The sequence below is a fragment of the Corvus kubaryi genome, unplaced genomic scaffold (assembly GCF_017639235.1).
Source record: "Corvus kubaryi isolate FWS band 111438036 unplaced genomic scaffold, C.kubaryi_AGA036_p1.0 split1-131, whole genome shotgun sequence".
Classification (NCBI taxonomy): Eukaryota; Metazoa; Chordata; class Aves; order Passeriformes; family Corvidae; genus Corvus; species Corvus kubaryi.
This window is the reverse complement of record NW_024582073.1, coordinates 23,583,269-23,607,574: the sequence shown is the minus strand read 5'-3', so window position 1 is coordinate 23,607,574 and position 24,306 is coordinate 23,583,269. Positions and strand designations below refer to the sequence as shown.

Here is a 24,306-nt window from a genome sequence, read left to right as displayed (position 1 = left end):
GTTGCACAAATCAATTCAACAAGCTTTGCAGTCTCAAGATGATCATCATTTAACACCTCTACACGAACAATTACACTGTTTGATTATGAGCACTGTGTATGTGGAATAGCAACAACATAACAGTAGTTGCAGACACCGCAGGGCAATTGAGAAATCAAAGAACACAAATATCTGTTGCTAGGTATTTGCGTAAGTAATCTTCAGGCACAGAAACCTTGAGACCTCTAGAGAACTGAAAATGTATTCTCAGGGCAAACCTAAGAATTTATATTGTGTAAATCATATGTTAGCATCAAGAGCACTACATTTTCTGAATTAAATTCTGGGCTTTTCTCAGAAATACAGAACAAGGAACACTATGAGCATGTAGGAAGTATCTAGCTTTATTTCTTCATGGTGTGAAGAACCATCTACTTGGGGTAATGCTGCTGCTGTTCATCTCAACACTACTTTGAGAAGTATTGAAAAAATAGCACTATATTGAAAAAAATTAAAAGCCAGTAGGGGAGAGTAGGTGGTATAAGCGAAAAGGTAACCTTTCTTAACCAACAGCACACTTTCTGCATAATTCATTTCACACAAGAACAGGCTTCCCCGAGCCTTTAAAACGTGAAGGTCTTACGTGTGCAAGTAGTGCAAAAGCATGCAGTAGCAAAGCCTACCATCTGAAGCCTGCTCTCCAACAGCAAATTCACCCTTATCACAAGCTGTTTTCAGATCAATCATTTCAAACTTCTTCAAAGCAACACTAGCTTGCTAATACATGTAATATTTTCAAAAATGAGTAATTTTTTAAATTACTGTCTTAAAGTCTGCATTGTTTTTCACCAAGAATGCTGTGCAGCAATCAGCTAACACAAATTCTTTCTAAAGCATTAGCTGGAGACAGAAGACAACCAGTGCATCTTTACTCCAAAAGGAACTTGGAGTTATGACTGAACTATTTAAGCTTCTCATTCTCTCTGGCTAATTATAAAATTACAATGACTGAACAAGCCACCCTAATGGCTAACAATTTATTTTCTTCCCATCACCTTAAACTCCAGCCATTAAATTAATAGTTTAATGTTCAATTATACACTAAGAGTAACAAAAGGGCAGTCTGAAATTAATCTATTCTCTCAAACTCCAAAATATTTTGTAATCCCTCCTTCCAATATGTAGAAGTCCTTGTTGTGTCCAATGTTTAACATAAGTACATAAACACCTTTTAGGCTTTCATCTAAAGGTGCAGCATGAGGATCCAGCCAGAGGAGCTCGAAGCCTTGGCCCAGTCCCAGAGATTTGGCATCACTGGCATAAGCAAAACCTGGTGAGATAAGTTCTGTGACTGGAGTGCCCTGTTGGATGGTTCCAGGCTTGGCAGGAGGAATGGGCGGGACAGGTGCGGCAGGGGCTGGCACTGTGTGTAATGGAGAAGCTGGAATGCACAGAGCTTGTAGCTGGCAAGGGCACAGCTGAGAACCTCTGGGGAAGGACTAAGGGACAAACAAATGAATTGGGGATGTTGTCCTGGGATGAGAAGACTGAGGGGAGACATTGCAGTTACAACTTCCTCACGAAGGGAAGAGGAGGGGCAGACACTGATCTCTGCTCTGTGGTGACAGTGACAGGACCCGAGGGAACGGCCTGAAGTTGTGTCAGGGGAGGTTTAGGTTGGATATCAGGAAAAGATTCTTCACCCAGAGGGTGGCTGGGCACTGGAACAGGCTCCCCAGGGCAGTGGTCACAGCACCAACCCTGACAGAGCTCAAGGAGTGTTTGGACAATGCTCTCATGTACATTGTGAGACTCTTGCAGATGGTGCTGTGCGGGGCCAAGAGCTGGACTTGATGATCCTTGTGGGTCCCTTCCAACTCAGGATGTTTCATTCAAGGATTTTGTTTAATGAAAACTTACTTATGACACATGAGAAAACCAGATTGCACAATATTCCTACAAAATATTCTTTGTAATAATCCATTATTATGAAATGAATTCTTTCTTATTAAAAAACAGACTTTAACTTCCAAGTATGTTAAGGTCACTATGAAAATTAAATTCCACTGCTAAGAACTGTCTTGAAAAAATTAATAACTTGCCTTGTCTTTCTTATCATACTTCCCCAGCATTAAAGAAAAAATAAAGGGACTTCTCTATATGATTAAGTGAAAAGGCTTCTAACAGAAGAAAATAGACTTAATCCCCAAGTACAGAAACATCACAAAAAAAAAATTTGCACATATTGTTAATCTTGCTAACATGATGCTACCATGTGCATATGGAGGAAAGAAGGAAAATTTCAGCCCATTTAAGTCATGAGACTACATAAACAATTCAGTGGCCGATACTAGAATCTATCCTTCTTTGCAACAGTAAAAAAATAAATAAATAAAATTTAGCCAATCACACTCTAGCAGAGCTGACAGCAATCCTCTGATGGCACTGCTGAAGAGTGTGGAAGAACTATAAAGCCCCTGATAGTCAGACACATCACATTACATTAATTCCTACATAACTGGATCAGGTATAGTCTCTTAATTCACAAATGCTGAGAAAAGTCAGGCTTAAAATGACCTGGGCTCCATTGTCCTCATTTAGCCTTCAAATGCTCTGGGAGTTATACCACTGTGTCTCAGGTCCACCACCAATATTCATTCAAGGTACCAACATGCCAAATGTTAGCAATAAAAAAAACTATGATTGAGGGCAAATAATCATACATTAAGAAATGAAAAATCATTTTATCTTTTGAAACTAAGTATTTGAAGACTCCAATACCTCTGAAATTAATTGCCTTCTATAGCTGGGTTCTCTTTTACAAAGAAGAAAATGTATTTTTAAATTTGAATAAAACTTGTGACCAAAAGAAGAAACTGCTCTAATTGAAGTACAGATGAAATATTCATTTTGCTCTCCTGTTACCACCTCATGTGTTATATGGATGACTACCTCATCTTCCACCAAAGCCAGTGGTTTTCCACAGGAGTGGAAATGTGGTCATCATGAGCAGATGGTACAGTATAACCTTGCATCGCAGTCTCTTTAGTAATGACCTATGGCTACCCCAGCATGCACCATTTAACATAATATAACCACATCTCTTTCTTCACTGATAAAAAATTAATTGTGTTTTGTATACAAAGATAAGTTCTCTTTTCATTATTTAACAACTTGTCAATCCAGATTCAGTTTCACCCTTGTGCATTATTGATTACCACCCATGTTGTCATTTCATGCTACATCAACTTTTATTTATTTTTAAATATATATAATAAGAAAACTCAAATGTCACACACTGAAGAGCCTTTCAATTTCCCACAACAGAGAAATCAACGCATGCTCTATAACAATTCCCTCAGCTCAGTTACATTTCTCTCCCATTCTGGAAATGTTACTAAAGCAATCTGCAAACCCTGCAACAACTTCAGAGTTCTGTGTGATGGCGTTGTGTTGAAAGTTTTGTTTGTTTAGGGTTAGATTTTTGCCAGTCTGGTGTTTTCATTTATTTGGTTTTGTTTTGGTTGGTTGTGGTTTTTTGTTTTGTTTGGGGGTTTTTGTTTGTTTGTTTGGGGGTTTTGTGTTACTGTTGTTGGTGCTTTTGGGTTTTCTTAATAAAATAAAAAACCAATACAGAAATCTGCCACATACATAGTGCAAGCTGATGTGAAAGACAACTGGACTGCTATCCCTGTATCAGGCTGAAATTGGTAACCACCTCCTGAAGTGACCCATTATCAAACATTATCACTGCTTCAGTGAGACACTACACAGTATCAGACAAAGAGCTTCCTCCCCTTCTAGACTTGTCTAATCCATCCATCTCCATCTTCACAAAGCAAGTAACAGTTCTAAGTTTTTAAGATACACAGAAAGCATATTTCAGAGATAAAGAGCATATATTTTCTTTTTGCATTAAAATTTTGATTCAACAAGGCCCAGTGCAAGGTCCTGCCCCATGCTAGGAAAATGCTCAACACCAGTACAGACTGGGTGATGAGTGGATTGAGAGCAGCCCTGCAGAATAGGACTTGGGGGTACTGGTAGATGAAAAACTGAAAGAAGCAGCAATGTGCCTTAGAAGCCCAGTAAGCCAAAAAGTATCCTGGGCTGCTTCCAGAGAAGTGTGGCCAGCAGGACAAGGGTGGTGACTGTCCCCTTCTACTCTGCTCTCCTGAGACCCCACCTGCAGTGCTACATCCAGCTCTGAGGTCCTCATTCCCCAGGTCTGTCCCTACACCCAGGGTTGCCCCGTCCCAGGTGCAGAATCTGTTACTTTCCCTTGTTGAAATTCATGTGGCTGGTGATTGCCCAAACCTCTCATTTGTTGAGGTCTCTCTGCAGGGCCTCTCTGCCTTTGAGGGAGTCAACAGCTCCTCCCAGTGTTCTGTCATCTGTGAACTAGCTCAGTGTCCCCTCCAGGTCTGCATCCAAGTCATTTACGAAGCTGTTGAAGAGCACAGGGTCAAGGATGGAGCCCTGTGGAACCCCACTAGTGACAGGTCACCAGTCTGATGTCATCCAATTCACTATAACCCTTTGTGCCCAACCCATGAGCCAGTTGCTCACCCATCCCATGATGTGTTTGTCCAGCTGTGGGATGGACATTTTGTCCAGAAGGATCCTGTGAGAGACAGTATCAGAAGTTTCACTGGAATCCAAAAAGATCACATCAACTGGCTTCCCCTGATCAACTAGATAGGTTACCTTGTCGTAAAAGGAAATCACATTTGGTAAGCAGGATTTTCCTCTCATGAAGCCATTCTTAGATTGTTATTAGGAAAATTATTTACTGTGAGGGTGGTGAGACACTGGAACAGGTTGCCCAGAGAAGCTGTGGCTGCCCCATCCCAGGAAGTATTCAAGGCCAGGTTAGATGGGGCTCTGAGTAACCAGGCCTAGTGAAAGGTGTCCCCACTCATGGCAGGGGGTTGGAACTGTGTGATCTTTAAGGCTTATTCCAACCCAAACTATCCTATGACTCTATGATTTTACCATGTCACTCTGTGACACAGCAGATTCCCCAGTTATGCTCCCAGCTCCTTTACTCCTTGTTTGCCATATTCAATTTATACCATCTTTCCACACCCCACAGTAAGCTCCTTCAGCCTATAACACATTCCTTTGCAGTGAGGGCAAACCTTTGTTTCCACTGACACTTGTATGTCAACTTACTTCACAATGATGCTTTCAGTTGTTAAATGGAGCTTGAAGAAATATGGAGATAAGTGCAGTTGAAACACAGCATTTTTGATAATATTCACTACATATTTTGTATTGCCACAGAAACTGAGACAGACAAGTGATAACAACAAAATGCTGGAATATGATTAGCTTTCTCTAAGGGCTCCAACTCCTCAACAACACTTACTTATTCTACAGTAAATAATCAGGTTCAGATTCACAGGTCCCTGCTTCTCAGCACTATATGAAAGGACTGACCTATACAGGAAGCAGTCCACTAAAGGCTACATTTTAAAGCCTAATGTTACAGCAAATTGAAACTGCTGAAGCTGACTTGGAAATGCTGGGCTGCCATTGCAGTAATTCAGGAGGTGCTTCCCAAGAAGGCAAATAGCAGGAAAGGAGCGAAGAATCAGTGTAATGTACTACCAGTCAAAGCAGTGTCCATCACTCCACTCCTACCAGTGAGCCAGAAACAGTCGTGTCTCACAAATATCATGAATTCCCCATTTTACTATTCTGTGGAACAGTGCAAATGGACAGCACAGCCGGGAAAGTCTATGGTTTGCTTGAGGGCAGTGCCCTGATGGGGCAAATTCCTTCTCCATGAACCTCAGCAGATCAAGTGACACGCTGCTGAGATACAATCTGCAGGAATAATGCTGATAAAACCGTGCTGGAACTGACTCATGTGCTATTCTGAGACCTCAGTACTGTACACAGAGAAATAATTCTCAGTGTACTGAAACAGCAAGCAAGGACTGTGATCCTAAAAACATTCTCATGATGTGAAGTACTCATGCACAGGTTTGTTACCTGTCAAGTCTTAAAAAACTCTCTGCATTAGAAACAAAGGGGTTTTTTCACTCTTTACTCTTTAACAAAACCAATGAAGTTTTGTAATATTTAACAATAAACCTAGCTCCATTTAAATAGCTGATAAATTGTTTTAAACCAGTTTACCAACTCAACTAACAAAATACTAATCAATGTGAAAAAAGCAATGATCAAAGCAAATAAATTTAGAGAATGATCGTGAATGCATGAGTGAATAATTCAAAAGTGTACATGAGTTACCATCACTTCTTGTAAAATTCAATACTGTGTGATGTTGTGAGTAGCATAGGAAAGGACAACTTGTTATACCACAAAATACTGCAATGATTTGTGTTGCAGGGGGAAAAAAAAACCTCACATGAACTAGCACTGCGTATCACTGAACACTGACTAGTGCAGAGATGTTTCTCTTAAGGGAAAAAAAAAATTTTTCCTTCTATAACCATCAATCAAATTCAATAAACCAAAGTATGACATTTTACCTACCTTTTCATTAATTTAAGACAAACTTACACAGCTTTTCATCAAGCATCTCAGCACACTTTAGGTATTGTTAATCTTAACAGAAACCAGTAGAGAAGTGTTTTATTCTGTTGAATAGGTATTAATCACACAATAAATGCAAGATATTGTATTGATAGGTATGTTCTCACAATATTTTACCACTGACATGCAAACACCAAAGCAAAATAAGGGATGGCATTTTTATAATAGGCTACCATAACTGGAAAACAGTGTTACATCACATTATAGTGAAAATGAAAAGTTAAGCTTTGAAAACCATTATCTTACTCATTTTACCATTCTTACTCATGGATTATGCTACTCAGCATCCTGCTGTACAGTCAACCCACAGCATTTGAAAACCAAGCTGCAAGATGTTCAGAAATTTTGAAAAGTTAATTTACTGCAAAAAGTGTGATTCTTATCAGCAGATAGTATCATGACAAAGCAGTAGAAGACAACACTCAGAGTTGCAGTTTTCTAAGGAAGCATCAACATTCTTGAAGACTGCAGTTCTCTGCACATCCACAGGAATACCACAATGCACCACACCTTCAACTTGCCTTGACTAATACTGCCAGTTTCATTAAGATAGAAAACATTAAGTATGTCCACTATAAAGTATTATATCGTTTAGGCAGAGACCTTCTGGTTTGTCTGAGTCTGTTCACACACTACAGTAAACTTGGAGATCTTTAACAAAACTATAATAAATTCAAAGTAGACACAAAGATTTAAAACTGGGCTCTTCAGATATGGTTAAGATCCAACATAACACCCAACCTCTCTCCAAGAAGAATCACAGTTTGTAAGACTTGTTAGCATTTAAAAAAAAACAAAACAAAAAAACCACACTAATTTAAACACATATCCTTTCCCTAATTGATAAAACCAAAATTCAAAAACATCATCTGTTAATCAAGCAGACACTATCAGTGAATGATCTGAAAATAAGCAAACCAGGAACGATGAATTAATTTAAAAGACAGATGCCAAGATAGAAGGACATGGAATTTTAGAAATCTTTGTCCCTAGAAAACACAAAAATCTTATAGAAAGGCTACGCCTCTGTAAATTTCATGGAGATAAAAATTGGGAATAATCGGGAAATCTTAAAACTTAAGGTTTCCATGGAAAAACGAGGACAAAATAGGAAAAAAAAAACCTGCAAAGACTGGGAGTCTGGTTAACTGTTCTGAGGTCACAAAATAGTTTTCTAAAGCATTGCTTGAAAAGTCAGAAAGTGCGCATTACTGAATAAAAGGTCTCAGAATTACGTGACTGTTTTTGCTGATATCAGAGGTACTGCACAATGCAGCTGCCACCCTACTTTTACATGCACAACCTTCCACCACAACCTTCTGAGCCCAGGGCTGGCTGTTGGTTCTCCATCATTCTCAAACCCCACCACACCTTAGGCTAAAACCAATTTCTCCTCCTACCATGCAATATTTGGTCAGCAAATACCTACATTTTGAATCCTTACTAAAACACTGCTCCTTCTCTTGTTTGGCAATTACAGGACAAATTCTTAAAAGAAACCAAAAAACACTGCATTTACACAAAATACTACAAAATAATATAAGACCTAATTAGCAAAGCTGTTTTGGACATGACATTCAACAATAATCTGACCTGCTCTACAGAACTTTACAAATTACAAAAATAGCTACATAAAAAAACCCCTCCATCTCTTCTTTCGGCTCTAGCAACAGATTGTTTTAGTAGCAGCAATCTGTTTGACAAATGAAATTACCAGACATCAGAAGATATTAAGAGTCACAAGGTAGTGAATCACTATAGAACAAGCCAAATTGACCAAGGAGCAATCAGAGTCTGCATTTCTTGCACTCCTACAAATGAAACTACTTTTGAGTAGAACTCTTTAGGTCTGCCTATACTACGGGAAACACATCAGAAAACCTGTGTGCCTGCAGGGAAATAAGGAATAAGTTGTCATTGCTAGGGATAAAAAAACGAAGGAGATTTGTCTTACACAATGATACTGTTAATCCACCCTTATTATCAGAAACCTTTCCTGCCAGTCTGGAAAGAATTTGACTAGAAAGTTTGTGGAACATTCACTACTGGAGGTTTTGTACAAGTCAGATAAATATTGCTGAAATGTTGTTTAGGTACAGCTGATCTCTCACACAGAAGACTGAAGTCTTCCTCTAGAAATAACTTCCACTTTTTTTTTTTCACTTTAAGTCACTGCATTTTTAATTGTTAATAAACTTACAGCTTCCAGTTTGGTAAACCCTTAACTCCACATTTTTCTCTAGGAACGATGCAGTAGGAAATTGTGAATATATTCAAAGTAGAAAGAAGTATTAAAATTGTTTCTGACATAACAATACACTCACTGTCAACTCTTTCCCTGTAAGCTGCACTTCTAAAATTTAGTTTTCTTGTGAGCAAACACAGAGCATCTGACTGTTTTTCTTTTCAACAGGCTCTGCTAACTTAACGTGAACATTTCCTACAACAATCAGGGCACTTTTCTTGAAATTCATCTTAATATGATTAGTGATGAAATTTTTTCCCATAATGAAGTTCAGTACATTTTATTAGGAGTAACAGGAGAAAATTTTAGCAAGTGTAAATCAAAACGCATTCTTTACATTTAACTGCACCATATTTGACTTGGGGGTGATGCCTTAGGTTTTAACTTTTATATTTTTCAAATTCTGTACTGCTTGGTGCATGACTCTGAAGTTTCTTGTAGCCTGTTAATTTCTGCTCTCTCATGCTAGGTAGGCATAACAAAGCCTCTCCGGGCCTGTTCTCCAAGGACACCAAGACTGTCCTAGGCCAAAAGTATAAACCAAAGAACCACAAAGGGGGGGGGCAAGCTGAGGGGAAATCTGAAGCTTTAATTGGAGAATTAACCCTGCTATGCAAATGAACCAAACCTATAAAAGAGTGAAGAACTCGTGACCTGGGGTCCATCTCGGGGTACATTTTGAGAATAGCTTCAGACTCCCCTGGGCGTACCTTTGAAGGTCTTTCAAATAAATACCTCTTTTAATTCTTTACTGCTGTCTAGTCTGTTTCTAGGAGGCCTCTCAAGGCATCAGTGGAGATGTAAATGTGTATTTATTACTATGGTCTTTCCACTTAAATTTTCCTGAGGTGACAGCAAGCATTTACTTTTCATACAGAAATCCTCCTATCAGCTGAACATCACATATTTTAGACTTGAGCCTACTTCAGTTTAAAGTGTTTTTCTTGGGTGTGACTGGGAGAGAAAATATCAGAGCATGCATGCAAATCAGAAGTGTACAACAAAAGTAGTTTCTACCTCTAAAAATTTGAATTAGCTAAACACCATATAACCCTCTGAATGTAGCTCATTTACTAATGAAAAACTATCAGATTCATGAGGTGTGAAAGCTGAGCAGCTACAAATGACATGGCTATTTTTTGCTGCTGGAAATTTTGAAATATTTTTCATGTCTTAGTAAGCTCTGTATGCTTATTTTTTATAAAGGAAACAAAGTTTATGATCTCTATTCTCATTCAGGGAAAGCATCCACACTCTTATATGAGATGTAGGAAATTTCATTTATGGATAGTATTTTCAAGAATATACCCTTTAAAGTAAGGAAAGGCATGTATCTAAAGATGGTTCATTTTAAAAAGCTCTGAGAATAAAATCTAATTAATACAAAAAATATTGATGTAATACATTAAACATACATTAAAATCCCACTGAAATCAGGAAGTTGCCACTTTGATTACCTGACAGGAGCGAAACTGGTTGACCAGCAGTGTACATCTCTGTGGGTCTTTTCTTCCATCCAAACTGTCCAGTTCAGCTGCTACTTGATTTAGTTCCTCATCAGCATAGTAGAACTGAGCAAGGAGCTGTGGGTCTGTTCTCTGTATTGGAGACATGGACAATATTACATTATTTTTACAAAAAAACCAAACCAAAACCCAAAAATTAAACTGACTTCAAGGAGTTGTATTTACTGTGATTTTTTTTAACATATAAGCCAGATAAGCAGTGTGGCAGCATGGAAAAGAATGATCTTGAGATACTTACATACACTTAGAAATTTGTTCTACTTTGAAGAAAAAAAAACCCCAAACTCTCAAAAAACCTCTCACATAATAAATCTGAGACATTACTCAGCTACCATTATCTCCAAAACCACCCTGGCATTCTCACTACTTGTGACATAATTATCTGCAGGTGCAAACAACTGAATCACAAGTTTTGTTTATTAAACAAAAGTAGACTTCAGCTCCAGGCAAAACAAGACAAAGTTGCTTTCCAAGTTAAAACAAACAAACCATACCCCCAAACCTATCCAGCAATCGAATAATCTATCAAGCACCACAGTAACATTTGCAGCATGATCTGGTCAGAATCCTCCTTTTGAGCATCACAAGAATGAAGCCACAGAAGGCAAAGGTACTGAATCTACCAGGGCCAAATAGATGCAAACACTTTACAAAACAAATAATAATATGACTAAACAAGGTATTACAGAGAGAAAACTATGTCACAAGTCTTTCAAATGGCAAAGTACAGAATCATCACAATGGATTTTTGGCCACATTAAAACAAAGCAGCAATTGTAATAAAAAGACCAAAAGAATGCTTCCTCAAAAACATTGAGAAATATTAATAATAAATATTAATAGTAAAAGTTTACATCATAAAAGGATTTTTTTTAACATTAACAGCTAGGAATTCTGGTTTCAATATCTTAAGTGTAAGCTGACAAAAATCTACACTCTTGAATAATGTCTTCACTATAGCCCTGATATAAAGGTGCCCAGGGAGAAGGATAAAGCTTGTGATATATGGTCAGGGAAACAAACAAAATTCAAAATGAATGATAATAAGAGGGAGAGCATGTAATTGAACTACTAAATTTTATGTTGTTTAGTTCTAAATTTCTGTATTTATAGTCAAGATTAGTAAAGCATTTCTTTAAGCATTCCCTACCCGATTATTTTTATTATTTCTGGGTTTTATGTTTTCCTTCAGCATCTATCCACAACCATTAAAACCTTCTGGACAGAGCTAATAAACAAAGATGCAGGAGCCTGTGTATGGAATTGTGGCAAAGCACGACTGCTGATTTTCAAGCATCTAAATTGCATTGCAGAAGCAAAATAAGGCAATTTATTAAGACTGGTCTCAAGCAACACAAGTATGCCTGAGATACTTAGCTCCCACATGGCTGATTTTTTCAACTGGAGGAACAAAAGTTTTAATTGAGTTCTCTCAACTGTGTTATGTTTGGTCTGGATTAGTAGTGTGATCTTTGATTAATTTTGTCAATCATATGTGGTCCCTGGCAAGCTGAAACTGCATGAAACTCTAAATCTCTTCACAGGGGGCCACTTAAAGCAAATAACCACAAGTCTACAAATTCAATTTACTCCACTTGGTAACAGAAAATTAGGGAGGGTGCCATGTTCAATGCCAATTTTTATTTTCAGTTTATGCAAAATATGGTTCAAATAATTTAATCCAAATTCCTTACTATTCCTTGGCAGAGGAAGAGTTAGCAATTCCCATCCCTAGATACTCAAATTAATAGAAAGACTTAATTTGAAAACACCTCATGGAAAACCTACCACTTATCTTGGCAGTTTGTTTAAGGAAATCATCCCATTTAACAACAAATTAATGCATCTAATCCTTGTTTTGATTTGCTGGACTTCAGCAACACTGCTCATTTTGCCTTATTCCACTACAGCATCGAGTACTTGCAGTACTTCTATTTGCCTATTTTTGTATCCACTGATGGCAGTAACCCCTTTAACCATATCACCACTGTAGGCTGCACATATGGGTTTGGGATTTTTGGGGAGAATTTTTGTTTGGTTGCACTGGAAGTTTTTTGTACGTGGTGATATTGCTATTATCACCCCAACAGCCTCCTGAGTATGAGCTCTCCAGGCAGGAGTCTCATTCTACAAGTACACCTTGCATTCCTTCTGCCTAATGCCTCTTTATATTCCACATATTCAGCCCAACAAATGGCCCAGGCTATCCTGAGTGTCTTTGTTCTCCGGTGGTGTGGTACATTGTGCTGGCACCAGTCTCCACAGATTTGAAACCATCACTTCATATATGGGTCATAACTTACTATCCCCATTTGTATGATATACACAAACTATCATTCCAGCCAGTACAAAGACAACAATCAGCACACTACTAGTTAATTTAAAAAAAAAAAAAAAAAACGCAACCAAACAAAGTAACACATTTAGCCATGTTATAAGATCACTCACTAAATATTTATTTTAAGGATTTTTACTTTTTATTAAGTTGCACTCAACAGGTCAGATATATAGTCAGAAGATGCCTGCCTACCATCCACAATGTCAGTGTAAAACTGTCCATATAAAAAAGCTGTATTAACTATTGAACTGGTTACATTCTGGCTTTGCCCATGAAGTCCAACCAATGAACAGTGACCAGGATTAGGTTAGGTTGGTTTATTGCATAATGAATTATGATCTGATTTTTCAAACAGGAGTGGAGTTTAAATGGACTATAAGAGAATGTTAAAAAGAAACAAATTAAGAAACCTGTTACCTACAGGTTATTGGATAAATAACAGGTCTGTAGAATTATTTATTGCATGTTATCAGAAGAAAAGATGCTATTCTCAATCTTGTAAACAAGCAGGTAGACCAAAACCAGAAACTATCCCTAAAAAATAGTGACAACTAACAGAGAAGAGAAATTCTAGCACAGACTTCCCAACATGGGACAGCACCCAAAAAATAAACTATCAACAAGAAGCCAGGGTTCCAACAGACCAATCTCAAGCCACACAGTAATTCTGGAATCTAAGAATCACTTTGAAAATCACATTTACAGAAACAAGGGTGGTTCTTAAGGAAATGTCCTCTTTTTGAAAGAAAATTGCAAGCACTTTCTGCATGGTTTTTAACAGCAGCTTTCAAGTATCAATACCACCTCTTTTTGAGTAACATAAAACGTGCATCATCTTAGAACTGACAGCAGCCCATAATTTGAACATTAAAGGGAATGTTTTCCCCCAGGTTTCCGTGATCCTTTGTAGAGAAGTACAGATTTTGTTCAGGCTTTTTCTTCCACTGAGATCGCAACAAGAATGCAGCCACCACCACTGCAAAAAGAAGACATGATGATCCCAAATAAGCCAAAGAACAGAAAGAAGCAAGGGAGCCATGCAAATGAGCAAGATCCCAGCTAGTGATAGCACTATCTTCTGAAGCCTGCCAGTTGTCCTCTGGAAAATAATATCCATCATTTTTGAATTGCTGATCTAAAGTCTTCAGAACAACAGCTAAAACCCAACCCTGCTCAAAATAAAGTCCATGGACTTGAGATGAAAGGCTCCAGATCTCCCTTTGTTCACTGGCACTCTTCCAGCACTAAGCATTTATGTTTCTCCCACACACTCAGGAACCCTGACTTGATCCCTATGGAAAGAAACTATACAGAAAAGCATTAATTATACGCCTTTGCTGATGGTAAATCCAGATTGCCTTTTGACATGGGAACAAAGCAAACCTACATCCACTGGGGTAACTTTTCAAGGAGCACTTACTAAAAGGTGTATTTTACACAAATACATATATTTTATTAAGAAATGCCTTCACAACCACAGGACAATATTTGGTTAAACATCAACTGCTTGTTCAACCATTCCTATTCTACTACAGCTCTAACAGCTGATGAGAAAAGTTTTAGAGGAAGGCTATCACATTCACATCAGTGGAACTGTCTTGAAGCTACACAGCCTCTTTTATTCCCCCTGTGGTAAGGGAAAGGGTGGTTTTAGAAGCCTGAACAGTAAGGAGCTAATGCATTGCTATGCCTCAAACACCAATGACCACTCAAGTGAGAAAGTTAGAACAGGATGTGCCCGGAAGTGGGGGCTATGCAAACACAGGGCAGCACCTCTCTGGAGCTAATTTTCCTGTTCAGGTCTACAGTGACCACACAAAATAAAGTGCAGAAGCACAGAAGTGGAGTCAAGGAGTGGGCAGGACCAATAGAGGGGGCTCAAAACCACCGAGGACCCCAAAGTACTCCCTCACTCTTTTGGGGAATTCTCCATCAGAAGACTGTACGTGGCCCATAGTGTTCCATCAGACTTGGAGAATCCCTTTCCCTGGGAAGAGATCCAGGCATTTCCATGCCAACTTGAATGTATATAACCGGACAAACTTTTTGTTTTGTGGGCCCCCATTCCCAACGGATCACGTCTGTGACTACTAGTACAGCAAAACAGTGATCAAGTCTCATCACTGGATCCTCAGGCGGTGATATCTTTCCTCTCAACTATCTACTCTTATCTTTTCCTTCTCTTTCTTTTCCTTATGTATTTTGTGGTACGTTTATACTTTTATAGAAGAGAAACAAAATGCCCACATACTTTCCACCACAATTGAATTGTTTTAAAATAAATCTGCCTCATAAATACACCAGTCACTCAATGTCTTTTCACTCTAATTCATCCCAAGGAATTTATTAACAGGAATCCCAGCCTGCCTCAGAGGCAGGTCATAACAGTAGTGTGTCTATTAAGGAGTTGTTCTCAGCCTAAATCTGTTGCCTACTGTATTTTCAGGGAAAGGAAAGAGGCGCAGGATCAACCTTAAACTTTCCATTCCCCAAAATACGTGCTGCTATTATCGGACAGTCCCAAATATGAACAATTACTGTACAGCACAGAAATTTTTAAAAAGGGACTTCCCAAGTGAAAGCACATTCCCTTTAGGATGAGAAATCATGAAAGCCATAGGTTAGAAACTTGCTTCTACTCTGCAGTGTACAGAAAACGATACTTCTGTATTAGAAAACAACTCCTTGTACAAGATGGCAGCGTGCTCTGTGGAAAAGGCAGAATTAGGCCCTAAGCAATTTAAATAAAGGCACTGATGAGCCAACTCAGTATTTTCAAAACTTAAAAATAATGTTGCATGTAACTAGTCTTAAGCTAATTAAATTTAACTAAGACTTACATAATATTATAAAGAAAAAAAATTTTTGTTCAAAAGTAACAGGATTTAGGCACAGAGTCCAAAGTTTATTTATCGCCATTGTGAAAAAGTAACATATTTAAAGCAACAGAAACTTAATCAATTAAAACTTTTTACACCAGTCACAGTTGCAGTAGTAGGTTTAACTGGCAGACAACAAATTCCAAAGACTGAAGGTCCTTCTTCAAAAAGGGATACCAGCAAGTTGTTACATCTGCTTATTTTTCACCTCACATGTAAGCAAGTGTATTCACATCCTTCCTTTGGACAGGCACTTTGAATTTTTCATTGATTTCCAAATGCTAATAAATAGCAAGAAGACACAATAATTCTCTAACAGGCAGGTGAGTCAAAAATTCTGGCACTTAACTGTCAGAGGTTTAGCAGCAAAAATATTTCCTCATACTAAATGAAAAAGGAACTGCTGTTCCAAGCACATAGATGTATGCAGAGGGGGGTTGTTTGGTTTTGGGGTTTTACTTAGTTTGTGGTATTTTCCTTTTAATCTACTGACTATCTGAAGTGCTATCTGTTAAAGTAAAAAGGAAAAAAATTCCCTCAGCAGTCATATTTTGTACAATGTCATGAAGTCTTAAGCTGGTGTTGCACATGCATAAAAAAGAAAAATGACTCAGAGATGAAGACAACAACTGGTAGTTGGTCACAAGGATATGTAAAAGCCAAGCATTGTGAAAAAAGCTACAGCCTCGTTAAAGCTTTGCCAGCTGCTCTGTGTTTATCTATAGAATATCATTACACAAGCAAGAAAGACAGGTGAACAGCTTGTTAACACAATAAAATGCTAGCAGCACCTTAAGCAAAAAGACAAAACAAACAAACAACCCCAGTGAGCTAATGATTCATAGGACAACAAAAATCAGGTAGATAATCTTTTCCAATTTTCTCTACATTGGGTGTAATTCGAACCCCCCAAACATGAAAATCTGATAACAGTTATGCTGAACTAGAGTACCAAACATCTGAGACTGCCATGCTGTCGGTTTTCACTCATGATAGATTAAGTCAGTGTACATAGTTTCTATTTTTGAGTGTTCATAATACTAATCTGGAAAAGCATGTGCTCAAATCCATATTTTCTGGGGGAAGCACATAAGCATATGCTGAATACAAATTACTGAAGCTTTCGGACATCTATTCTGCAGAATAGGAGTGCCCTGCAGCTGAACCATAGCCTCGATTTCTAGAAAAGAAGATGGACTCCAGAAGAGAAAAGGGTTTTGCTGTAGGGAAGTGGTGGAGCAGCCACTTCTTCCAGGTGAAGAGTGGGTAACCTTCAAGGTTGCCTACTCATCCAGCCTATGGCGGGCTATTTTTAATTAGCAAGAAATTAACCTTCCCCATATTGCATCTGTTTTGCTCATGATGGCAACTGGTGAGTGATCTCCCTGTCTTTATCCTGACCCACAAGCTTTTTCATCCTATTTTCTTTCCCTGGCCTGTTGTGAAGGGGAGTGAGAGAATGGCTGGGTGGGCACCTGGCAGCCAGACAAGGTCAACCCACCCCTCTGAACTTGTAAAACACTTAACCAAAGCGTCCTCCAGCAGCTAAGATCTCAGAGTTTGACTTAAGCTAATCAGATTTCATTCTCAGCTGCTGTAAGAACATCAAGTTTAAAGAACAAATATTTACTTAGAAACAACAAATTCAGCTTGTCAGGATACATATTGAAATGTACAAATCACTCTTCAGGTTTTTTTTTTCCCTAAATGCTTTTATGCAGTTTGCTTCAGATCTGTCTAGATTTTTGTATTTAAACTCAAACATGACACTAAGCATCTCTTCAAATAAAATAGATTCTGCAGTGCTTTTAGTGATTTGTTACCTACAAAGAGGAAAATAGCCAATTTCGCTCCCTGGGCTTGTTGATCGATTATGTTCAATTCCAGATGTACAGCCCCCCCTTACACAGAGGAATCATGTGGCATTTGGAAGTGGCACCCAGCAATCTGTCCCCCAGCAATCCAAAGCATCCTGCCACACTACATGTCTTCACAACTTGCCACATTAGACTACTTTCAACCCACTCTAGTTATGTTATAGTCTAATGGATGTGTCTAAATATTTATAACTCCTAAATATTTGGGCAAACAATGACCTGTTCTTAGACATGTCTAACATGTTAATTTCTCTCGAGGTATTACCTTTTTTCCTTTCAGAATCAGACTTTTATCCTAAAAAACCCAACTAAACCCAACAAACAAAAAACCCCCAACAACCTCAAACAACCACTTTATGCAGTTAAAGGATCGTCTTGAAGACTCTTTTTGGTTCTGTCATCTTTTAGCACACACATCCCTAAATTATTTTTTCCTTCCTAGGTCTATAGTTCCAGTATTTTGGTCATGCTTAGCAGACCTCCTAAAACACAAATTTTGCTTTGCTGTTCAGAACCAACCAATTTTGAACAATCTGCCATGTCCAACTTCTTACTTCTATATCATAAAATAATTATCTTAATCAGGGCATAGACAAAACTCTAATAAGAGGGTAACCTGACCCAGCAAGTTCAAGCCTGATGACTGTGAAAGAGTTGCTCCATAGTCCTTCTCAGGTATCAACAGGCATAGCACATTCCTTAGTTTTTTCATGTTCAAAGTGCATCTTTATTTCTCTTTGGCTCAGCAAACTCACTTAGGGTGAGTCTGAGGTGTTCCATATCATATTTTAACAAAAGCAGCAGCATCTGTGTAAAGCTGCTCATACATAACCTCATTTGCCTTGTAGGAGACTTTCAACAAGCTCAAGCTGAACACCTTGACAGATGCTTGGGATTTAACTACCTTGGCATTGTATCAGTAGCACAATCAATCATTGCAACAAAAAGATTTCATCAAAACTTTGTTCCAAAGTGCACCTGTTCAACTCAGTGATGAAAGAAATGGCTCATACAGCCCTCAGCAGCAAAACTTTTCCCAGCTTCTGCCTTCTGACAATAACTTCAAATGAATGTTTGCATAAGTAAATCTTTTGATCTTATTTCCACTATTTCAGCTAAATCATATAAACAAGTAGCTTTCCAAGTGCCATCACCAGTCAAACTCTGTTTCCTACTCTGTTTTCCAGGCAACAGCAAGCTTCAGTGGATGTTTGTCCCATGCTTTTACCACAGCACCCATCTGTGCTCCCAGTCTCTGAATGGGAGATTCACCCATGTCTAACCAGGAACACACTCCAGACACAGTCCTCTATTTCAAGTATTTAACATCATCTCTCTTTGTAGAAAGTCTACACCTCCTTGTAGGCAGAGCCTACCTAAAGTTTTAGGGAACTTTTAGGAACTTCATTGCTTTTAACAACTTGATACTGTGATTACTATCCTTTTTCCAAGCACACTTGAGCATGAATAGTGGCTTTGAAAATTACCAGAACATGAGCAAGAAGAAAGGGAGGGGAAAGGCTGACAGCAGGACTACACAGGACTTTAAACCATGTTTAAAACTTTGGAAGCAGTCCAACAACAACAAAATATATTCAAGTACACAAAAAGCACATATTTGCTGGAGACAGGAAACTGACTGGATGATAGTGCATAGCAGAAGGCTCCCATGCATCCCTGCTCCCACTCCCTGCTGAATTGAATATTTTTTGCTCAATTAGGCACTCCCAGGTCTTTTTAGACAATATCCTCAAGGTCTGTCCTTGGTCTCCTGGTCACGCAGAAAATCTCTCCTGGGAGACAAATGGGTTTGTACAGCTATTCCCGTTTTCTGTGCTAGCTCAGCATACAGTTTGAGTTTGACCACTTCTCATCAGCATGCATGTTGGATAAGCTCTATCAGTCTTCAGCCATTCTCAACCCCAAACTGCTCCTTTTAAAACAAGACACAGAATGCACAAAAACTAAGCAGAAGTTAAATGCAACCACGAATGCTCTTCGGGCTTACAGTCTCTCTATATCCATTTATTGAGAGGAACAATAAAACAAAAAATCCAAACAAAACAAAACATAAAAAACCCCCAAACCCTCTATTCAATACATATTAGTGATTCATACAAGGATTTAAAAATCACATATTGTTTCTTCTGGCAAGATCAAGTTTGCCCGACCTGGTTGCTGCCTGTTCAGGTACTTATGAAAAACCAACATAATTACGGCACTACCTATTTAATGAATGGACCCTTTTCCCACATTCCCAGCAACAGCTTTCAGAACAGCTATTACACATACACTCTATTGCCTATTACCCTTTATTGATCAGCAATATCACTTTCACATTCTAACTAAATGTTGGTTGTCCCCAAATGCATTCTGCAAACTTCTGGTTGCCAGGTATTTCTGTAGAATGCCAAGTGACAAAAGAGATAAACGCATTAATTGCAGAACTGATGTTAAGTGGAAATGCATTACCAGTAATGCTTACTGTAATATTTACAATACCTTGGCAAAAATATGATTCAAACTAGTTTTCCTTTACTGTATTTGATAATAGTATTGAAAAACAACACTACACTGGAGGCACCACAAAAAGACAGAGAAATGTGATGTTCGAAAAACAAAGCACGCCTAAGTAACACAAAAGTATTATTAACTCATACAAGTAAAAATTTGCTTCTATTTCCATGTAAACACCTACTGAAAGCCTTTATCAGCAGACACTAAGAATCTTTATCTTCCAGCACAGCCAAAAGATCTTCTCTACCATCCCTGCACTATACAGGCTCTAAACCCCAGTCAGGCTCCAGAAATGAACATTAACTAGGGACCATACCAAAATCACAGAAAGACTCAAGACTCCTCACATGTAATGGGGCAAAGAACTCCAGTGCTTCCAAAGCCTTACGGGATGGACACCTGCTGGGGTAACTCTAACTTGTATTTCAATGACCTAACACCTTAAATTGCTCCATTGGTTTCATCATGAATACTGCATTTGACACAAGGTTCAGCATAAATGCAGTCTTGGATCAAAGCTATTAATTGCTTTTCAGCTGCAACACAGTGAATATTTTTCTCTGACTAAGCAACATAAAATCTAAGTGTCAAAAGCTTCCTGACATTTCTGAAATCCAAGTTCTCAATTATTGCCATTAATTTCAAGACTGCTCTGAAAACAGTCGGTAACAGTTGCATCCAGCCTGACTTACACAGCTGTCTAACCTACAGTCACACGATCACATGACTTGCCTAAAACGCGAATTTGCTCTAAAACAGGCAAGAACAACCATAGGCATCTCCTATTCCTCATTTTTTCTGTGCTCTAGCCTTTCTGTTTTGTGTAACAAATCCATAATGAAGGTCAGAACCTGGAAGTACTTCCCCACGGTGGTCTTGCCTAAACCAGACATGTCTCTCTCCAGCCCAATCAGATCTCCAGATCCCTCTAGATCTGCCAGGAGCATAATGGTACAATTTCCTTCTGAATGCCAGATACACCAGTTCAAACCTACTGAAATAAAAATCTCTTTTTTGCTGCTTCTTGCTACCTTAGAGACCAACTGTCTTGCATCCAAATTTAGCTCCAGTTTTTTCTGTTTTGCTCCCTCCAGCAGTGGTTACACCACACCTGAGCCACAGCTCTGCTTTATTTTCCAAAATCCAGTGTATATGACACAGGCAAGCCTGCACACTGAAAATGCCTGCAGAGCTTCAGGGACTACCAATGACGATCTAAAAAAAAATCTCAATGCATTATTAAACATAAATCTCATGCTTTTAATACACATGACCCAAGGAACTGTGGAAAAGTACTTAAAGGAGACATGTATTTTACACTTCCGTTGCTTTTTGCAAACAGTCAAAGCAATTAATTGAAAAGTTTTACAGTAAAATGTTTTTGGTTATTCCTCCAAGCAGTTACTTCATCTAGTCAGGCAACAGTTTCCTCACGCTCTGAATATTTTACAACTTCTAACACTATACTGCTTTTCCTTACCAAGTTACAGGTGAAACACAGCATTTTCCTTTGAAAGAAAATGTTGTGAAGACTGACAGGCATTTTTTTAAAACGGCAAATATTCATACCAATATGCCATAACTCAGATTTTTTTGCTATTTGTTTTCCTTGATATATTTTTTACATTATTTTTAATTACTAACGATATACATAGGCTAAAATAGAATATATCCAATTAAAGGTTCTGTTCAGGAAGACACATTCACTTCAGAGATGATGTTATCACATCCCAAAATTATGCTGAGAACACAACCACCATTCAAAACCATGAATAATATCCATAATCAAAGTATGTGTTCAGAAAATTTTTATTCATTTACTTTTCTGTTTATTTATTTGAGAAAAAAAAGGAAGTCCAGAATTTATCAACTGGAAATGACAGGCAAAAGACTATAACCTGGAACTCACGAAGTCTGGGGATCTGCATCTCTTTTCAAGGGCCATTGAGAATTATTTATATTCAGCAAAACACAATTATGATTCTGAAATGGACTAAAAACAGAAACGTAAATCAAGCTGGCAGTGTATTTCTACTCTGCAAGCAGCTACTGCTTGATTGATTGTGTTGCTATCTACACCAGCCTAAGGACTAGTCAGGTGCCAATACAATCTGAGACAAAGAAAGGGCATTACCTATAGAGGGTGAGTGGGTGTAATTACAGTAAGACGGTGAAAGTACTGACTAATTACAGCACAATGACTTATTATGGAGACATACATTTATATATTTATTCCACATACAGCAAAATAATCTGTCAAAAATTATGGCAAAAATTCCCAGGTGTTTTGTGAATGCAGATTGCTTCATAAAGACCCATTTGAGACAGGCAGCTCCACATTTAAATTAGACAAAATCCACTTGTGAAATACAGTGGTCACTGTTTAACATGTCACTGAATGCTGGAAGTGCTGGAATGAGGAAGGCAATAAAAATCTGAAGTACAAGATGCAAAAAAGCATAACCAAAAGCACTCAGGCTAAGACAGAACCAAACCCAGTACTAGTGTTGAGAACAGAGCAGACATAGGAAACAAAGATACAACTAAAAAGATGGATTTACAAACCAAATAAAAACTTTCCTTTTTTAAAAGCATCTTGAAGTTGCACAGTAAACCCAGCCCTCCTCACTGGTAACTTCTGAGCATCAAATCTCAAAGCTAAATTCTATAGCTGTGATGAATGCAGGCCTCCTAACAAGATAAAGCCTAGAGTGCCAGACCTTTTCAGTGGTGTCCAGGACAGGACAAGCAGCAATGGCCATAAAATAAAACACAAAAAGTTTCACTTCAACGTGAGGCTGAACTTTACATTGATAGTGGCAGGGCACTGATACAGGCTGCCCAGGGAGGTCATGGAGTCTCTCTCCCTGGAGACATTAAAAATCCACCTCAACACATTCCTATGTAATCTGCTCCAGGTGCCCCTGCCTTGGCAGGGATGTTGGACTGGATGATCTCCAGAGGTCCCTTCCAACCCTAAACTATGCTGTGATTCTGTAAATGAAACAATTTGAACTATGAAAATTACATTAATAGCCCTCGTATATACAAAATTGTATTAGTAAAGGAAAACTTCAAGAAAGATATGCAAGTTATTTTATTCCATAAAGAAAAAGCTAAATTACCTGCAAAGTGAGACTTGCTAAATTACCAGAAGAGCTATTACAAACATCTTTATTTCCCATGAAATAATTTCATTACACAAAACATGAAAAACCAGGAGACTGCTAGACTTCCTAATGATTACATATATATATATATATATATATGTTTCTTACCACAGAGTTGTTTGCACTTGTGAAGCACACACTTAGAGAACCTCCCTTAAACACCCCAAGTTTCTGCAAAGGAGCTTAGTGAGGCTGTGCTCTGCCACCCCACACCCCAACATCATCAGGGTGCCATTTGCTCCTCTGTGGTAGCACACGAGCGATTCTTCCTGCCCAGCTGGACCTGCACTCAGCCCAGTATTCCAGGTGGCCCAACAGAGCCTTGTGATTCCCAAAAGAGAACAAAAGGGAGAAATTTCTCTTACACACGTAATTTCTCTCTGGACAAATCGCTACATAAGAACATATGCAGCACTTAGAGCAAGATATACTGCAGGAAAAAATTTGAAAAACCCCAAAAATTAGAATTCAAAGAGAAAAGTTCGTTTTATTTTCATTCTGCTCAGGCCAGCACTGATTCAGAGTTCCTCTGTGCATATTGTCCTCTGCAACAGATGGGAAAACTCTCCAGCAGAGCAGTGTTACACACTTCAGCAATTAATTGCAGAGGATAACGTGACTCTCATGCATTTCATTTTACATGATGAGGAATTTATTCTGACTTGCAATGGATGATGCTCCAATAGAGCCTTGCCTTAGTGCCTCACCACAAGCATCACTCAGTACAGGAGACTGCAATTTGAAAACTAACACTGCCCTAATAACTAACCCACTCAATCATGTCAACTTCCAAAAAACCCCACTATAACAAAATATTACCATAAAAACTTAATGTTTAACAGCAACACTAGAGCAAACCAAATTACAAAAGCAAGCTTCTCACTCATTCTCTGGAACACCCCAAAGTCTCTTTCACACTGCCACAAGACAGATGCAATTAGACTGTGCAGCTGGCAGCATATAACAAATTTGGTTTGGCAGACTAGTTCGCCTCGCTCCCTGAACCATCTCTCCCCATGTGCACCAAATGCATCTGCCTGCATTGTACCTCCAAGTCTTTCTACAGCATCACTCCTCCATTTTTCAACCTCCCAATACAAAACACACTGCTCCTCATCAAAGAACCAAGGCTTTTGTGCTGTAAAGGACTCAACAATATAAAATATGGAGGGATACTCCAGTGAGTGATTCTTTTTGGAAGTCATTTA

General features: G+C 38.5%; 1 protein-coding gene across 4 annotated transcripts in view; it reads right to left on the bottom strand.

The window, feature by feature from the left end:
- ZFYVE28 (zinc finger FYVE-type containing 28) overlaps nt 1-24,306 on the bottom strand; it is a 151,490-nt gene that overhangs the window by 73,192 nt on the left and 53,992 nt on the right. For all 4 annotated transcript variants that reach the window (XM_042053084.1, XM_042053085.1, XM_042053086.1 and 1 more), the window contains exon 2: nt 10,249-10,389. In XM_042053084.1, the coding sequence (XP_041909018.1) occupies nt 10,249-10,389 (141 nt within the window). The remainder of the gene's footprint in view (nt 1-10,248; nt 10,390-24,306) is intronic.